Source organism: Somniosus microcephalus, chromosome 10, assembly GCF_052327205.1.
Source record: "Somniosus microcephalus isolate GS21.2 chromosome 10, FLI_Smic_1.0, whole genome shotgun sequence".
Classification (NCBI taxonomy): Eukaryota; Metazoa; Chordata; class Chondrichthyes; order Squaliformes; family Somniosidae; genus Somniosus; species Somniosus microcephalus.
The window spans coordinates 67,530,863-67,546,281 of record NC_140996.1 but is presented as its reverse complement, the minus strand read 5'-3'; the positions used below and the strand labels follow the sequence as shown (position 1 = coordinate 67,546,281).

At 45.3% G+C, this 15,419-nt stretch overlaps 1 protein-coding gene across 1 annotated transcript in view; it reads left to right on the top strand.

Annotated features, from left to right (window-relative positions):
• Nucleotides 1–11,820, top strand: part of wbp4 (WW domain binding protein 4) — a 48,375-nt gene extending 36,555 nt beyond the window's left edge. The window contains exons 7-10 of the mRNA XM_085999897.1: nt 1,555–1,630; nt 2,346–2,578; nt 8,727–8,899; nt 11,073–11,820. Of these exons, the coding sequence (XP_085856023.1) occupies nt 1,555–1,630; nt 2,346–2,578; nt 8,727–8,899; nt 11,073–11,274 (684 nt within the window). The 3' untranslated portion in view covers nt 11,275–11,820. The remainder of the gene's footprint in view (nt 1–1,554; nt 1,631–2,345; nt 2,579–8,726; nt 8,900–11,072) is intronic.
• Nucleotides 11,821–15,419: the final 3,599 nt, after the last annotated feature.

Sequence of the window (15,419 nt, the reverse complement as noted above, 5' to 3'; positions counted from 1 at the left end):
TGAGAATGCTCACTGGTTTTTAAGGATCATAGCCCATCTAATCACACAGGAGGGAGGAACAGAAGGTCCTTTCACTTCCCTACCAGTATGTGAATGAGTGCCAGATATCGGCCTAGGCTTGGTGAGATCACTTGATTTGCCACTCACTCAGCTTTGGGTGGGAAGTTGTATGTTGTGATCTCCTTTGCCAAAGTGCACAAAAGGTTTAACAGAAATTTGTAAACTTATTGCAGCTGGGTTTTCATGAAGATGAGCAGTTTGTATTCCAATTTCTTCGATGTCCGAGTGAATGCATTGCCCAGAGCAGCCTAAGGAGGACACATCTGTTTTATAGTTGCTTAAAGATTAAGCAGTTATGAAATTCTAATAGCCTCAAGACCCATAATGTTAAAGTGCATGGTGTTCTTGTTTATAAAATAAAGCAGGGATTAATCTGATATGGATCAATAACTTGTGCAGTCACCTTTTCAGATGAGACATTTAAACAAGTTTAACTTGTTCTGCCCTCTCAGGTGGGCATAAAAGATCCCATGGCACTATTTGAAGAGGAGCAGGGGAGTTCTCCCGGTGCTTTGACCAATATTTACCCCTCAACCGACACCACCAAAATGGCTATGTACCTCATTGCTGTTTGGGATTTTGCTGTGCGCAATTTGGATGTCATGTTTCTCTATATTACAAGTGACAATGCTTAAAAAGTAGTTAATTGGCTGTGATGTGCTTTGGGACATTCTTAGGACCTTTCATGTCCTAAGGATCTTATGTAAGTATATCTTGTCTCATTCTAATCTAGGTCTGCGCTAGTTATTGTTCCATGTTATCAGATTAGCCCTCGCTCCGGGAGAACTCCCCTGCTCTCCTTCAAATAGTGCCATGGGATCTTTTATGCCCACCTGAGATGGCAGAACAAGTTAAACTTGCTTAAATGTCTCATCTGAAAAGGTGACTGCACAAATTATTGATCCATATCAGATTCATCCCTACCTTTATTTTATAAACAAGAACACCATGACTTTAACATTATGGGTCTCGAGGCTATTAGAATTTCATAACCTTCCAGCAACTTGAAAATAAGCATGTCCTTCTGTTGCAGTGGGTGCTGTGTTTCACCTTATTGACTGCTGTGCTGCCTAGTTACCTTCATCCAGTCTAATTTACCACAGCACTGATGGCAGAGTTGTGCTGGTTTGAACACATGGTTGTCGTGGTCTTATACAGCAGCCACGGTCAAACAACACTAATAGTGCGTGATTTCCTGACACGCGCTTCAACTTGAGTAGTCTGTGGAAGCAATCGGGACAAAAGCAAACTGAATGCAACGGGAGCTGGTTACACTTTGCAACAGTTGGTTTACTCGATAGCAGACTAACTTTCAAAGATCTACCTAGTACATCCAAAGGCCAGATATGAGTTAAAAATGAATGAAGCAAAAACAATCCACAGAACAATTGTTGATACAGTTTCCATCGCAGTAAGCAAAACCTTCATCAGCTCTGTCTGTGCAGTTCCAATGTTTACCTTGCCTCACTGTTTGCATAATTGCATTCTTATCAGGACCTTTCAGCCTCTTCATGGGTAGAAGGACTTACTCCAGAGGGCTGCACCTACTATTACAATGTCATAACAGGAGGTACGTACACTGTCTGTGAGCTGTTTATGTTACCAGTGTATGGAAATCCGTGTTGTTCCAGTTTCAATTTTGCTTACTGAAGTTCTAGATTATAGTACATGACTTTTGGTTTTAGTCTAACATTTACTATGGTAGTTGCTTGTGTTTTTTTTGGTAAGCCAGGCTTCTGACAGGTGTGGAAACCCATCACAATGGTTGAGTCTCTGAACCAAGCTACTGAGAAATCTACACAGGTAGAGTTTCTGTTTGCCTGGTCCACGTTGTGTCCCCATAGAGACACATCAACTGACCCAAGTGCACAGAGCTTAGGTGCAGGTTGGCAGAGCAAGGGCACCATGGCACATTAGTACTGCTGAATTTAACCAGCTGATGCTGCACCTCTTAATAATTAACTTCCTACTGCTTGTACAGCCAAGGCCAATCTAGCTGTTGTGGCACTGGCTTGCAGGATTACCTGAAGCTGAGTGGGAAGAAGCCCAGGTTCCAAGTAACAGGTCCAACCCTGAAGGTTGCATTAGTGAGCCAGTCAATCATTCACAGTGCCCTGAGATACAGCAGACCTGCTTGCTTCAGGTATCTGAGTAAAAGGTGTGCCATAGATCGTTAACTTCTAGACTTCGGTCTCCAGGCTGCTTTGTCTCCAAGCAGATCCTTCTTACCTGGTTATTACTACTTATACTCTGCAATAAAAGTTTCATTTTATGGTACTTATCAGAATCGCGATGGGAAAAGCCAGATGACTTCATCTCTGCCAGTGAATGCTCAGATACAGCTGTTAAGAATGAGACTGAGCCAGAGGTGTCCTCCGCAGCCTCAAAGTCCAAAGAACCCACAGCTGTAGAAAGGGCTGAAAAAGGCTCTGAAGGACACCATGCAGCAGAGGAGGAACAGCTGTCCACAGACACAGAGGCTACCGATCCACACCAGGAAACAAACCTCTCTCTCCAAGTAAGTTACTGCTACTAATATGATACTACCTCAACCCTAATATAACTTTAAGATGGGTTTAGCCATGCAAGGATATGGAGTCCTTGGGGCGACTGCTGTATGCTGTCGTGCGTTCTCTCTCTCTCTGCCTCAGAGAACACAGGTTTAATAAATTTGGGCTGGTCATGCACACACAGTCAACTTTTCCACGCTAAACCCAATGGTATTTAAAATAAGTGTTTGGTACAATGTGAAAACAGGAATCGTGTGTACATAGATTGTAATACAAGAAGGCAAGAACAGGAAACTTTTCCTGTGAATATATTTGGGCTCCACTTGTCTTTTGTCAATTAGTAATGCAGCAAGATTTGGACGACATTCAGACTTGGGCTGATAAGTGGCAGGTAACATTCGCGCCACACAAGTGCCAGGCAATGACTATTTCCAACAAGTGAGTGTCTAACCACCGCCCCTTGACATTCAATGGCATTACCATCGCCGAATCACCCACTATCAATATCCTGGGGGTCACCATTGACCAGAAACATAACTGGACCAACCACATAAATATTCTTGTTAGGCAGTCCCTCGGAACTGAGGATGACTTGCTTCCACACTAAAAATGAGTTCTCAGGTGACTGATGAGTCCAATGCGGGACCTACAGTCTCTGTCACAGGTGGGGCAGATGGTGGTTGAAGGGGCGGGTGGGTGGGGTGTTTGAGTTGACGTGCGCTTCTTCCGCTGTTTGCGCTTGGCCTCCGCCTGCTCCCGGCAAAGAGACTCGAGGTGTTCAGCGCCTTCCCGGATGCTTCTCCTCCAATTTGTGCAGTCTTGGGCCAGAGATTCCCAGGTGTTGGTGGGGATGTTGCACTTTTTCAAGGAGGTTTTGAGGGTGTCCTTGAAGCGTTTCCTCTGCCCACCTGGGGCTCTCTTGCCGTGTCGAAGCTCCGTGTAGAGCGCTTATTTTGGGAGTCTCGTATCGGGCATGCGGACGATGTGGCCCGTCCATCGGTGCTGATCGAGCGTGGTCAAAGCTTCGATGCTGGGGATGTTAGCCTGAGCAAGAACACTGACGTTGGTGCGTCTATCCTGCCAATGGATTTGCAGGATCTTGCGAAGGCAGCGTTGGTGGTACCTCTCCAGTGCTTTGAGGTGCCTGCTGTACATGGTCCATGTCTCTGAAGCATACAGGAGGGCGGATATCACTACTGCTCTGTAGACCATGAGCTTGGTGCTGGGTTTGAGGTCCTGGTCTTCAAACACTCTCTTCCTCAGGCGACCGAAGGCTGCACTGGCACACTGAAGGCGGTGTTGGACTTCATCATCGATGTCTGCCCTTGTTGACAGTAGACTCCCGAGGTATGGAAAGTTGTCCACGTTGTCCCAAGGCCACGTCATGGATTTTGATAATCGGGGGGGCAGTAATGTGTGGCAGGGGCAGGTTGGTAGTGGACCTTTGTCTTACGGGTGTTTAGTGTAAGGCCCATGCTCTCGTACGCTTCGGTGAAGGTGTTGACGATGGTTTGGAGTTCGGCCTCCGAGTGTCGGCAGATGCAAGCGTAGTCTGCACACTGTAATTCGATGACAGAGGATGGGGCAACCTTGGATCTGGACTGGAGGCGACGGAAGTTGAACGGTTTCCCGTTTGTTCTGTAGATTAGCTCCACTCCAGGGTGAGATGGAGCATTGCAGCCAGAAAGATCAAGAAGAGTGTTGGTGCGATGACGCAGCCTTGTTTGACCCCGGTCCGTACGTGAATTGGGTCTGTGGTGGATCCGTTGGTCAGGATCACGGCTTGCATGTCTGCGTGAAGCAGGCGGAGGATGGTGACAAACTTTTGAGGGCAGCCGAATTTGAGGAGGATACTCCATAATCCCTCACGGTTGATGGTGTCGAAGGCCTTTGTGAGGTCGAAGGCCTTTGTGAGGTCAAAGAAGGCCATGTACAGTGGTTGGTGCTGTTCCCTGCATTTCTCTTGTAGTTGATGCACGGTGAAGATCATGTCCATTGTGCCCCTTAGTGGGAGGAATCTGCATTGTGACTCTGGGAGGAACTCTTCAGCCAATGGGGCAACAAGAGCAGGTCAGAGGCTGGGTATTCTGTGGCGAGTGTCTCACCTCCTGACTCCCCAAAGCCTTTCCACCATCTACAAGGCACAAGTCAGGAGTGTGATGGAATACTCTTCACTTACCTGGATGAGTGCAGCTCCAACAGCACTCAAGAAGCTTGACACCATCCAAGACAAAGCAGCCCGCTTGTTTGGCACCCCATCCACCACCTTAAACATTCACTCCCTCCACCACCGGCGTACCGTGGCTGCAGTGTGTACCCTCTACAAGAGGCACTGCAGCAACTTGCCACGGTTCCTTCGACAGCACCTCTACCACCTAGAAGGACAAGGGCAGCAGGCGCATGGGAACACCACCACCTCCAAGTCTCACACCATCCTGACTTGGAAATATATCGCTGTTCCTTCATCGTCGCTGGGTCGAAATCCTGGAACTCCCTCCCTAGCACTGTGGGAGTACCTTCACCACACGGATTGCAGCGGTTCAAGAAGGCGGCTCACCACCACCTTCTCAAGGGCATCTAGGGATGGGCAATAAATGCTGTCCTTGCCAGTGACGCCCAGATCCCATGAACGAATAAAAAAAAAATTAGACTGCTTACATTTTATACAGCTGTAAGACAAATGGAGAAAGAGAGCGACAGAGATACATGTCCACACACCAATCGTGAAGCACCAAATTTAGTTTAGAATCCTTGGAAAGTCACTAACCACTAGTGAGCCAAACCTTGCATTCAACCCCCAGTTGTGCCAAACCCTAGGTCCCCATCCATAGTGATGCTAGATCAATGTCCCTTCCCCATGCTCCAAAACTCCATTCCGGAATACCATTTAATCAAAGAGGAATTATTCAGTCCCTGTAAATCAGTGGACCTGATGTTACCCTTGTGTGGTATAAATATCCCTAGTGTTATAAAACTGCAAATCCTGTGACTCTGTTATCTGCTAGTGTATGATAAAGACACAGATTGACTGTCACAAACTATCAACTTTCATGAAAGGGCTTTGTTTTTTGTTTTCTTACTCCTGACAAGATTTGTAAAATAGAAATAAGGAGATGGAGCAGTTAAGTGGGTTTGGATGCTACTGTTAACTCTGGTCCCTAGCTTTGACTTCAGCCTAAACTGATTGATTGGCTGAAAACCCTCTATCAAAGATGTAAGAGTATTACTTGAAAGTGAATTGTTTGCCATTGAATTGACAATTTTACTGAGGTCAACATGTGGTCAGCTGATGTGGAAAGGGGAAAACATACACTGGCGTCGTGGGTGGAGCAGAATAAAGAGCTTAACTGTGTACCTAATTAGAAATTGCTTGATGCTGGTACTGGGTTCTAAAAATGGCAACTATTCTCTTCATAATCACATTTTACCTAAAACAAGATCAGTTTCAACTCGTATTAACATTAATCTACAGATTGGCACCTAATTCAGCATTCTTGGTTTGAAAGGATTTTTGTTGATGCTGTTCATATTGAAAATGGGTTGAATTGTTGGTGTCCAAAGTCTCATAATTTTAAAGAACTAAAACTTTGCAAGAGATAAATTATATTAACTCTTTAAATAATTCAAACAGCATTGAGCTACGCTAGTCACGAGAGTATTGTCTGAAGTTATTGTTTGTAATTAAAAATTACTCGAAGTAGTCCCCTAGTGCCTTGTGTTGCAAAACTCCAGCCCTCTCCGTCACTGCATGTCTTGGCCCCCGAAAGGTTTGTGTTACTAAACTTGGACCCTCCATCACTGTGTGTGAGTGCTGTACACACTAAAATCTTCATTCCCTTTTCCCCTTTCACTACCTCCTCTTGCCAGTTTATTTGGGGGTAGTTAAAATCTCCCATGATTTATTATTTTGGCTTTTACTCATCTCATAGATTTGCCTACATATTTCTCCCTCCACTTCCCTTCCACTGGTCTGTAGTATACTATTAGCGTGATCGATCCCTCCTTATCCTTTATCTTAATCCATATGAATTCTGTTTCTATCTTAATGTTAGATATGTCCTTTTTTCTACTGCCATTATATATTTCTCTAATTAGTACAGCTACCCCATCCCCATCTTTTTTCCCTATACTTTCTAAGTATGTTATATCCTGCAATATTTAACTGCCAATCCTGTTCTTTATGTTGCCATGTTTCAGTTATCCCGACTATATCTGGTTCCTCTCCGAATTATTGCCTCCAGTTCCCTCATTTTGTTTTTTGATGCTGTGTACATTGCTTTACAATCATTTTTTTGTTTTTATTAATGATCCTTTGTTTCAGTGCCATTTTTAAATGTTTAATTGTAATTCAAGAATAATCTTGAACTTTTTTTGCCAGCATTTATTGCCCATCCCTAGTTGCCCTTGAGAAGGTGGTGGTGAGCCACCGCCTTGAACCGCTGCAATCTGTGTGGTGAAGGTACTCCCACAGTGCTGTTAGGTAGGGAGTTCCAGGATTTTGACCCAGCGATGATGAAGGATCGGCGATTTCCTTCTAAGTCAGGATGGTGTGTGACTTGGAGGGGAACTTGGAGGTGGTGGTGTTCCCATGCGCCTGCTGCCCTTGTCCTTCTAGGTGGAAGAGGTTGTGGGTTTGGGAGGTGGGCTGCTGAAGAAGCGAGTTGGTGAGTTGCTGAAGTGCATCTTGTAGATGGTACACACTGCAGCCATGGTACGCTGGTGGTGGAGGGAGTGAATGTTTAAGGTGGTGGATGGGGTGCCAATCAAGCGGGCTGCTTTGTCCTGGATGGTGTCAAGCTTCTTGAGTGTTGTTGTAGCTGCACTCATCCAGGCAAGTGGAGAGTATTCCATCACACTCCTTACTTGTGCCTTGTAGATGATGGAAAGGCTTTGGGGAGTCAGGAGGTGAGACATTCGCCGCAGAATACCTAGCCTCTGACCTGCTCTTGTTGCCACAGTATTTATGTGGCTGGTCCAGTTAAGTTTCTGGTTAATGGTGGCCCCCAGGATGTTGATAGTGGGGGATTCGGCGATGGTAATGCCAATGAATGTCATGGGGAGGTGGTTAGACTCTTGCTTGTTGGAGATAGTCATTGCCTGGCACTTCTGTGGCGCGAATGTTACCTGCCACTTATCAGCCCAAGCCTGAACGTCGTCCAGGTCTTGTTGCATGCGGGCATGGACTGCTTCATTATCTGAGGAGTTGTGAATGGCGCTGAACACTGCAGTCATCAGCGAAAGTCTCCATTTCTGACCATATGTTGGAAGCAGCTGAAGATGGTTGGGCCTAGGACACTGCCCTGAGGAACTCCTGCAGCGATGTCCTGGGGCTGAGATGATTGACCTTCAATCACCACAACCATCTTCCTTTGTGCTAGGTATGACTCCAGCCAGTGGAGCGTTTTCCCCATGATTCCCATTGACTTCAGTTTTACTAGGGCTCCTTGATGCCAGACTCGGTCAAATGCTGACTTGATGTCAAGGGTAGTCACTCTCACCTCACCTCTGGAATTCAGCTGTTGAAGTGTCCTTGAGAATACCAAGGTCAAGGAAATAGAAACCAGAAACTGCGAAGGCAGCAAGAAGTAAAATAAAAAGGCTAAACTGATCTTTGGCTGCTAATATGGCTGGCGCCCACAAATGTCACACCTTGCTGTTAGGAACAATATAAGTCAGTATGCAGAAGTTATACAGACAATGGGCGATCAGAAAACGCATTACCATGATTGCAAACGCATTACCATAATGTTTAGGTGATCGTGAGCACATTACCAGGATATTTACTTAACTGTAACCCATTCAGTTAAATGTGACTTCTTTATTTCAAACTGCCAGGCCAGGAAATCAAATTAAATGTATACGTGCACAGCTCAGGATTGGCTCAGAATGTACGATGTGTTAATGTCTTCTCAAATGCAAGTATAATAATGTAGCACACTGTATGGCAAATTGCTTGCTCTGTTGGATTCGCAGACTCTTGCAGGAGTCGGTGTCGATATATCAGAGTAAGACTCCACGGATAATAAATCGTTTGAATTCTCCAGTTGTTCGACTCAGTGTTTACTGAACCAGACTGAGGGTAAAAGAATCCGTTCTAACATCCTGCGTTGGTTTCAGTTAGTGTGCATTTACGTATTAATATCTGATGTGTTGCAGCAGCAAAATACTGCAGGAGATGGCAGTGATGCAAAGCCTCCTGAAGGAATGCACGACACAGAAGTAGAAAACAACTTGCCTCACGATGAGGCCCAAAAAGAAGCAACAAAAGTCTTCAAGAAAAAAAAAGTAAACCCATATGGAGAATGGGAAACTGTAAAAGAGGAGGATGGGTGAGTAGCTAATCACCTATCTTTCTGTTCACACTCGATGTTGAAAGATAAATTTCCACTGGTGTTTATTAACCTGCTAATCACCAATTTGCTTTTGAATTCCATGGCCACAAAATGTATGCTCTGCTCAATTCAGTTTTCTTTCATCCACCAGTGAAATTTGATAGTGAATGTTTTAAAGGGACCATAGCCGATTTTCTTAATTTATTCACTGGATGTGGGCGTTGCTGGCAAGACCAGCATTTATTGTCCATCTCTAGTTGCCCTTAAGAAGGGGATGGTGAGCTGCCTTTAACCGCTGTAGTCCGTGTGGTGAAGGTACTCTCACAGTGCTGCTAGGGGGGAGTTCCAGGATTTTGACCTAGCGATGATGAAGGAACGCCGATGTATTTCCAAGTCAGGATGGTGTGTGACTTGGAGGGGAACTTGGAGGTGGTGGTGTTCCCATGCGCCTGCTGCCCTTGTCCTTCTAGATGGAAGAGGTCGCGGGTTTGGTAGGTGCTGTCTAAGAAGCTTTGGTGAGTTGCTGCAGTGCATCTTGTAGATGGTACACACTGCAGCCACGGTACGCCAGTGGTGGAGGAAGTGAATGTTTAAGGTGGTGGATGGGGTGCCAATCAAGCGGGCTGCTTTGTCTTGGATGGTGTCAAGCTTCTTGAGTGTTGGAGCTACACTCATCCAGGCAAGTGGAGAGTATTCCATCACACTCCTGACTTGTGCGTTGTAGATGGTGGAAAGGCTTTGGGGAGTCGGGAGCAATGTTCTCTTTAAGCTGCGTGGCCGCGGAGCGTTCCAAGGAATCCGCACAGCCGGCTTTCCGGCTTTTCCATGCAAAAACTGCGCATGCGCGGTATTTTGAATGGCCCACGCAGTCGCTTAGAGGGGCCGCGCGGCGCCAAACAAAATTACAGGGAACATTGGTCAGGAGGTGAGACACTCGCCACAGAATACCCAGCCTCTGACCTGCTCTTATAGTCACTGTATTTATGGCTGGTCCAGCGAAACATGTTAACATCATTAATGTCACAAGACTTCATTTTGATCCTCCAGTCTGGGAAAACAATGGATGACATCCCTTTCAGAGATTTACAATGTATAGGACACTGCTAATGTACCTTTGCTTCCCTGCGCCATCTGTTAAAGGGACCTTTCTTGCTACTGCAGCTGTAGTCCCAAGGAGTGCCATCTCCTGAAGTGAAGTTAGCCGGTCACCCTAAACAAGGCTCTAATTAGAGCCAATGTGGCTGCATATTCTTGGCTTTAAATATCCGTGTCAAGTAAACCTGCAGGGTATTGGGTTTAACTCTAATCCTGCTCGATATCCCATTGATGCACCCCTGCTGTCAATCACTTCCTCCCCTGGCATTTGCCAAGTTCCTAAAGAACTTTGTGGCTGTAAAGAGCCCCGTAATGTCAGGAATGTGGGCGAGGGAGATAGGGAAAGGAGGGGGAGTGGCAGTGTTGGAAAAAGCAAACTAAAAAGTGATCAGAAAGTAATGTGTGAATGTAACATTACAGCAGGTTATAGTGTACTCACCATAGCTCGTAAATGGTTATAATTTGAGTAATATGTACAGGAAAACCAGGGATAAAATTGTGGAATCCAGGGAAGTTGATCATTAGAGTAGTTGATATGTAGTATCAGCTGTGACTCAGTTGGTAGCATTCACGCCTCCGAGTCAGACAGTTGTGGATTCCAGTCCCACTCGAGAGACTTGAGCATATAATTCAGGCTGACACTCCTGCGCAGTACCGAGGAGTGCTGTACTGTCGGAAGTGCTGTATCTTTGGCTCTTTCGGATGGACATAAAAGGACCCATGGCACGATTCGAAGAAGGGCGGGGGAGTTCTTCCTGGTATCCTTGCAACAGTTATCCCTCAACCAACATCACACAGACTATCTGGTCATTATCACATTGCGGTTTGTGGGAACTTGCTGTTTGAAAATTGGCTGCCACTTTTCCTACATTACAACAGTGACTGCACTTCAAAAGTACTTCACTGGCTGTAAAGTGCTTTGGAACATTCTGAGGACTTGAAAGGTGCAATATAAATTTTAATTGCTTTAATTGATCAGAAGTTTTATTTAGTTCTTACTGCCATGTCTGCAGTATAAGTGTTAATTGTGCATTGGTCTGTTTACTTAAATATTTCCCACCTTTGTGTTTTACAGTGAGCAGATAGACTTGCAGCTACCTACAGTGGAATACTCAGCAGCACCAGTGATTGATGCAAAACACGAGCCCAAAGTCAAGTTTAAACAAAAAGAAATAACTTCCCTGGGGGATGACGCAGGAGGAGAGACAGTGTTTAAAAAAAGGAAAGTTGAAAATGGCAAATCCAGAAACTTGCGGCAACAAGGGAATGATAACTGAATTTCAGTAAAGAGCAATTCAGAAATGTGTTCAATACTATCTGGTCTTGATTGCTGTAGTAAAGGCAACCTGCCTAGATTTTCAACTAATGGAAGTTAATTGGCCTTGTTTGATGTAAAATACTGCATTATTTTTTTTAAAATGTATCTCTTAAAACATCAGTATTGTTTTGAATTAACTAAACTTGTAAGTTTGAATAAGAGTGCAGAAACCTGCAAAATGTAGTGTTACTGCGGTCCTTTTATTAGATTCATTTAGGTTTGTGACTGGTTTGACAGGAGCATTTACTGCACCTGTCTTGGTAATTCTTTTGTTAAGACATTAAGTTTTTTTGATGTACTAAATATAAAAGGAAATAATGTATGTCGTGACACCCTATAATTGTGCGTTAAATGGAGCTCTGTAGTGTGTGTTGTGGATTTAATGATTCTTTAAACATAACTGCATCTTTGCATAAAGTCCTTACAGAAAGCTGTTTGCAATATTTTTGCACAATAACTTGTGTATGTAAAGTTACAGCTGTCAAAAATAAAATTGTGAACTGTGCCCACTGAGATTTTATTGAGTGCTGATATTTTGGTCTGCATCAGATCCTTCAATTCTGCTTTTCTGCAGCATTGGTTTAAATCCAAATGTTGCACTAAAAATGCAGAGGAAAAGGCCTTGCTGTCCAGTAGTTTTAGGGACTTGCTGTCATATTGTTGATTGCAGCTGTGTAGCCCACACTACTGTTCATTTGACTGAAGGAGGAATAGCATTGAGTGAGAATGTTAAAAGATTTGCATGTGGAAGTGAGAAAGGAATCAGCATTGTGTTCTAATGTGTTAGTATTGAGCTTTAAAGTCTAAGACCTAAACTGTAGCCCATCTCTGCCCCTGCCTCAGCTCAACTGTTGCTGAAACCCTCATCCATTCCTTTGTTACCTCTAGACTTGATTATTCCTGGCTGACCTCCCACCTTGCACCCTCTGTAAACTTGAGCTCATGCAAAATTCTGCTGTGCGTGTCCTAACTCTCGAAGTCCCATTCACCCACCACTCCTGTGCCTGCTGACTTAACATTGGCTCCTGGTTAAGCAATGCCTCAATTAAAAAATTCTCATCCTTGTTTTCCAATCCCTCTGACCTCACCCCTCCCTGTATCTGTAACCTCCTCCAGCCCTACAACCTTCTGAGATCTCTGCACTCCTTCAATTCTGGACTCTTGCGCATCCCCAATTTTCATCGCTCCACCATTAGTGGTCGTGCCTTCAGATGCGTAGGAGCACTGAAATAAGCAAAGACAGACACTAAGGGAATTTCTCAAGTGTGATTAGTTGATGTGTAGTCTGGCATTGATTAATTTCTATTATGTTTGGTATGTTTGTTTTGTGGTGGCTCTCATTTCAACTTTGTGCCCAAGAGGACGTGATGTTTTGTGACAGAGCGATGATAAGGTGAGGAAGTAGTGAGCAACGGGGATCTGGGATTTCATTTCAGAAAAACGGATTCTGATGCACTGACAAACAACCTGTCCACAACAGGGATCTGATGCTTGCCTGCTCCCTTCCTCCTAATCATCATCCTCCTCCTTCTCCTGTGGTGGTCGTGGAACCCATGGTGGCAAGGGTTGCGTCCTCTTGATGGCCAAGTTGCGGAGGATGCAGCAGGCAGCACAAATTGGGACACCCGCTCTGGCGTGTACTGGAGGGCTCCTGAGTGGTCAAGGCAGTGGAACCGTTGCTTCAGAGCTCTGATGGTCTGCTTGATGAGGTTCGTCGTGGCAGCACGGCTCTGAGTGCTGGCCACGAATGGCGGGGTTGCTGAGCGAAGTAGTCAGCCAGGTGTAGAGTGGATAGCGCTTAGTTCTGAGAAGCCATCCTTGGATTTGACGTGGCTGGAAAATTGCTGGCACACCAGACTGGCGCAGGATGCAGGCATCATGACTGCTGCCAGGATGCTGGGCATTCACACTCATGATGCGCTGGGCGTGGTCACACAACAACTGCACATTAAGTGACTGGTAGCCTTTGTGGTTGTATATCTCAGGGTTGATGAGGTGCCTGCAAAGCCACATGTGTGCAGTTGATGGCGCCCTGCACCATGGGGAAGCTTGATATCCTGGCAAAGCCACATGCACACTCCTGTTTCTCTCTGTTTAGAGAGAAGACAATGAAGTCCATTCGCCTGGCGTACAGAGCTTCTGTGACTTCCTGGATGCAGTGATGGACAGCGAACTGGGAAATGTTAGCTATGTCTCCTGCTCCAGACTGGAAGGATCTGGTGTTGGAAAAAACAGGGCTGGTGACCTTGAAGGCCCGTGGCAGCACTGCCATAGTCGTCCTGCTTTGAGGTGGCAGGAACTGGCAGAGTTCTGTGACCACCGCCTGGGTGAAGCAGAGCCTCCAAATACACTCTTCCTGGCTTAAGTGCAGGTAGGTGAAGTGCTGTCGGAAGACCATAGATGGGTAAGGACTCCTGCTGAGAGCCCTCCTCCTCCTCCCTCTGCGAGCATCTTGTCGTCTTCGCTGCCTCTGCTCCATCTCCCTGTCATACTCGAGCGTGAGGGGGACTGCAAGTAGAGTCCTCATGACTGGGAGCAAGTGGTGTGAGCAGAAACCTTTAAATGAGAAGCAAGGCGTTCTCCACTTGTAGCAACACTCCCCGTCACCTCAGCAACTTTAAATAACTTTTTGAAAACTCCAAACAGTTGCACAAACTTACACAGAGCCATTAAAAAGCAAGTCAGCTGCAAGTTGTTGATGATCCCTTTAAATAGTGTTGCTGGGGGGTCCTTCCTGTTGCTGAACGAATGTTCAGCTGGTCGTGATTTGGAGAGGGTGTTAAACGGAGCGATGACATCCAAAATGGCAGATCGTGTGTCAAATCGGCGTTGCACACTAATTGACATCACAATCGCCCTTGTTTCCATTTCTGCAGAGAAAGCAGGCAATGGCAGTGCTGCTGGCTTGCCCAAAATGGCAGCTGCCGAGGGTACCCCTGGAAGTGGGCGGAAGCTAGGCAACCCCCATTTTTTCTTCCAAACTGGCCTTAACAGCCGCGCAAACGGGTCCAATTTCCCGGCCATAATGTCCTGTGCTTCCACTGGCATCCTGGGCCGGCTATTTACAAGTCGTGTCAGGGCAGAACTAGATTGGATTTCAAAAACAGACGCAAGGGAAGAAAGTAGAGTAACAGTTGGAAATTGTGCTTTAGGCTCTACATGTACAGGGAAAACTAAGAGATGTAAAGTGATTAAATCAGGAGAGAGAAAGAAGAAACAAGTGAGAAAAACATTAGAGCCGAAGGACAGGCTAGGGTGTGTGGCCCAAATAAGCGTTCTTTATACAAACGCACAGAGTATAAAGAATCAATTGAATGAACTGAAGGCACAAATTCAAATTGGAGGGTATGACATGGTAGCCATTACTGAGACATGGCTGCAAGATGGTCAGGACTGGGAACTAAATATACCAGGTTATAAGGTTTACAGGAAAGATAGGGGAAATGGCAGAGGGGGAGGAGTAGCCTTAGTGATTAAGGATGAAGATCACTTCAATGATGAGAGGATATAATGAGAGGTAAGCAGGCAGTGGAGAGTTTATGGGTAGAATTAAGAAATAGGAAAGGATTTAAGATTGTAATGGAGTTTTGTACAGGCCCTCAGTAGCAACTGTGAAGTGCTAGATTGTATAAATGCAGAGATTAGACAAGCGTGTAGTAAAGGCAGGGTGGTTTTAATGGGGGATTTTAACTTTCATATAGATTGGGATAAGCTGACTAGCATCTGTCAGCATGGTAGTGAATTTCTTGAGTCTGTCCGTGATAGTTTTCTACAACAATATGTCCTAGAGGCAACAAGGGGGCATGCCATATTAGATTTAATAAGTAATGAGCCAGATTTAGTTAACAGCCAAAGTGTGCGTGAAAATTTATCCAATAGCGATCATAACATGCTCGAGTTCAATGTAGTGTTTGAAAGGGCTACTAAAAAACTACGTGAAACAGCTACTAAGATCCTAGATTTGAGTAAGACCAACATCAAAGGGATGAGACAGAGACTGTTAATGGGTAAAACAACAGAAGATTAGTGGGAGATGTTCAAAAAAGAGAGTACAAAGGGGTAGAAGTTGTACTGCAGCTATACAAAGCCCTGGTTAGACCACAC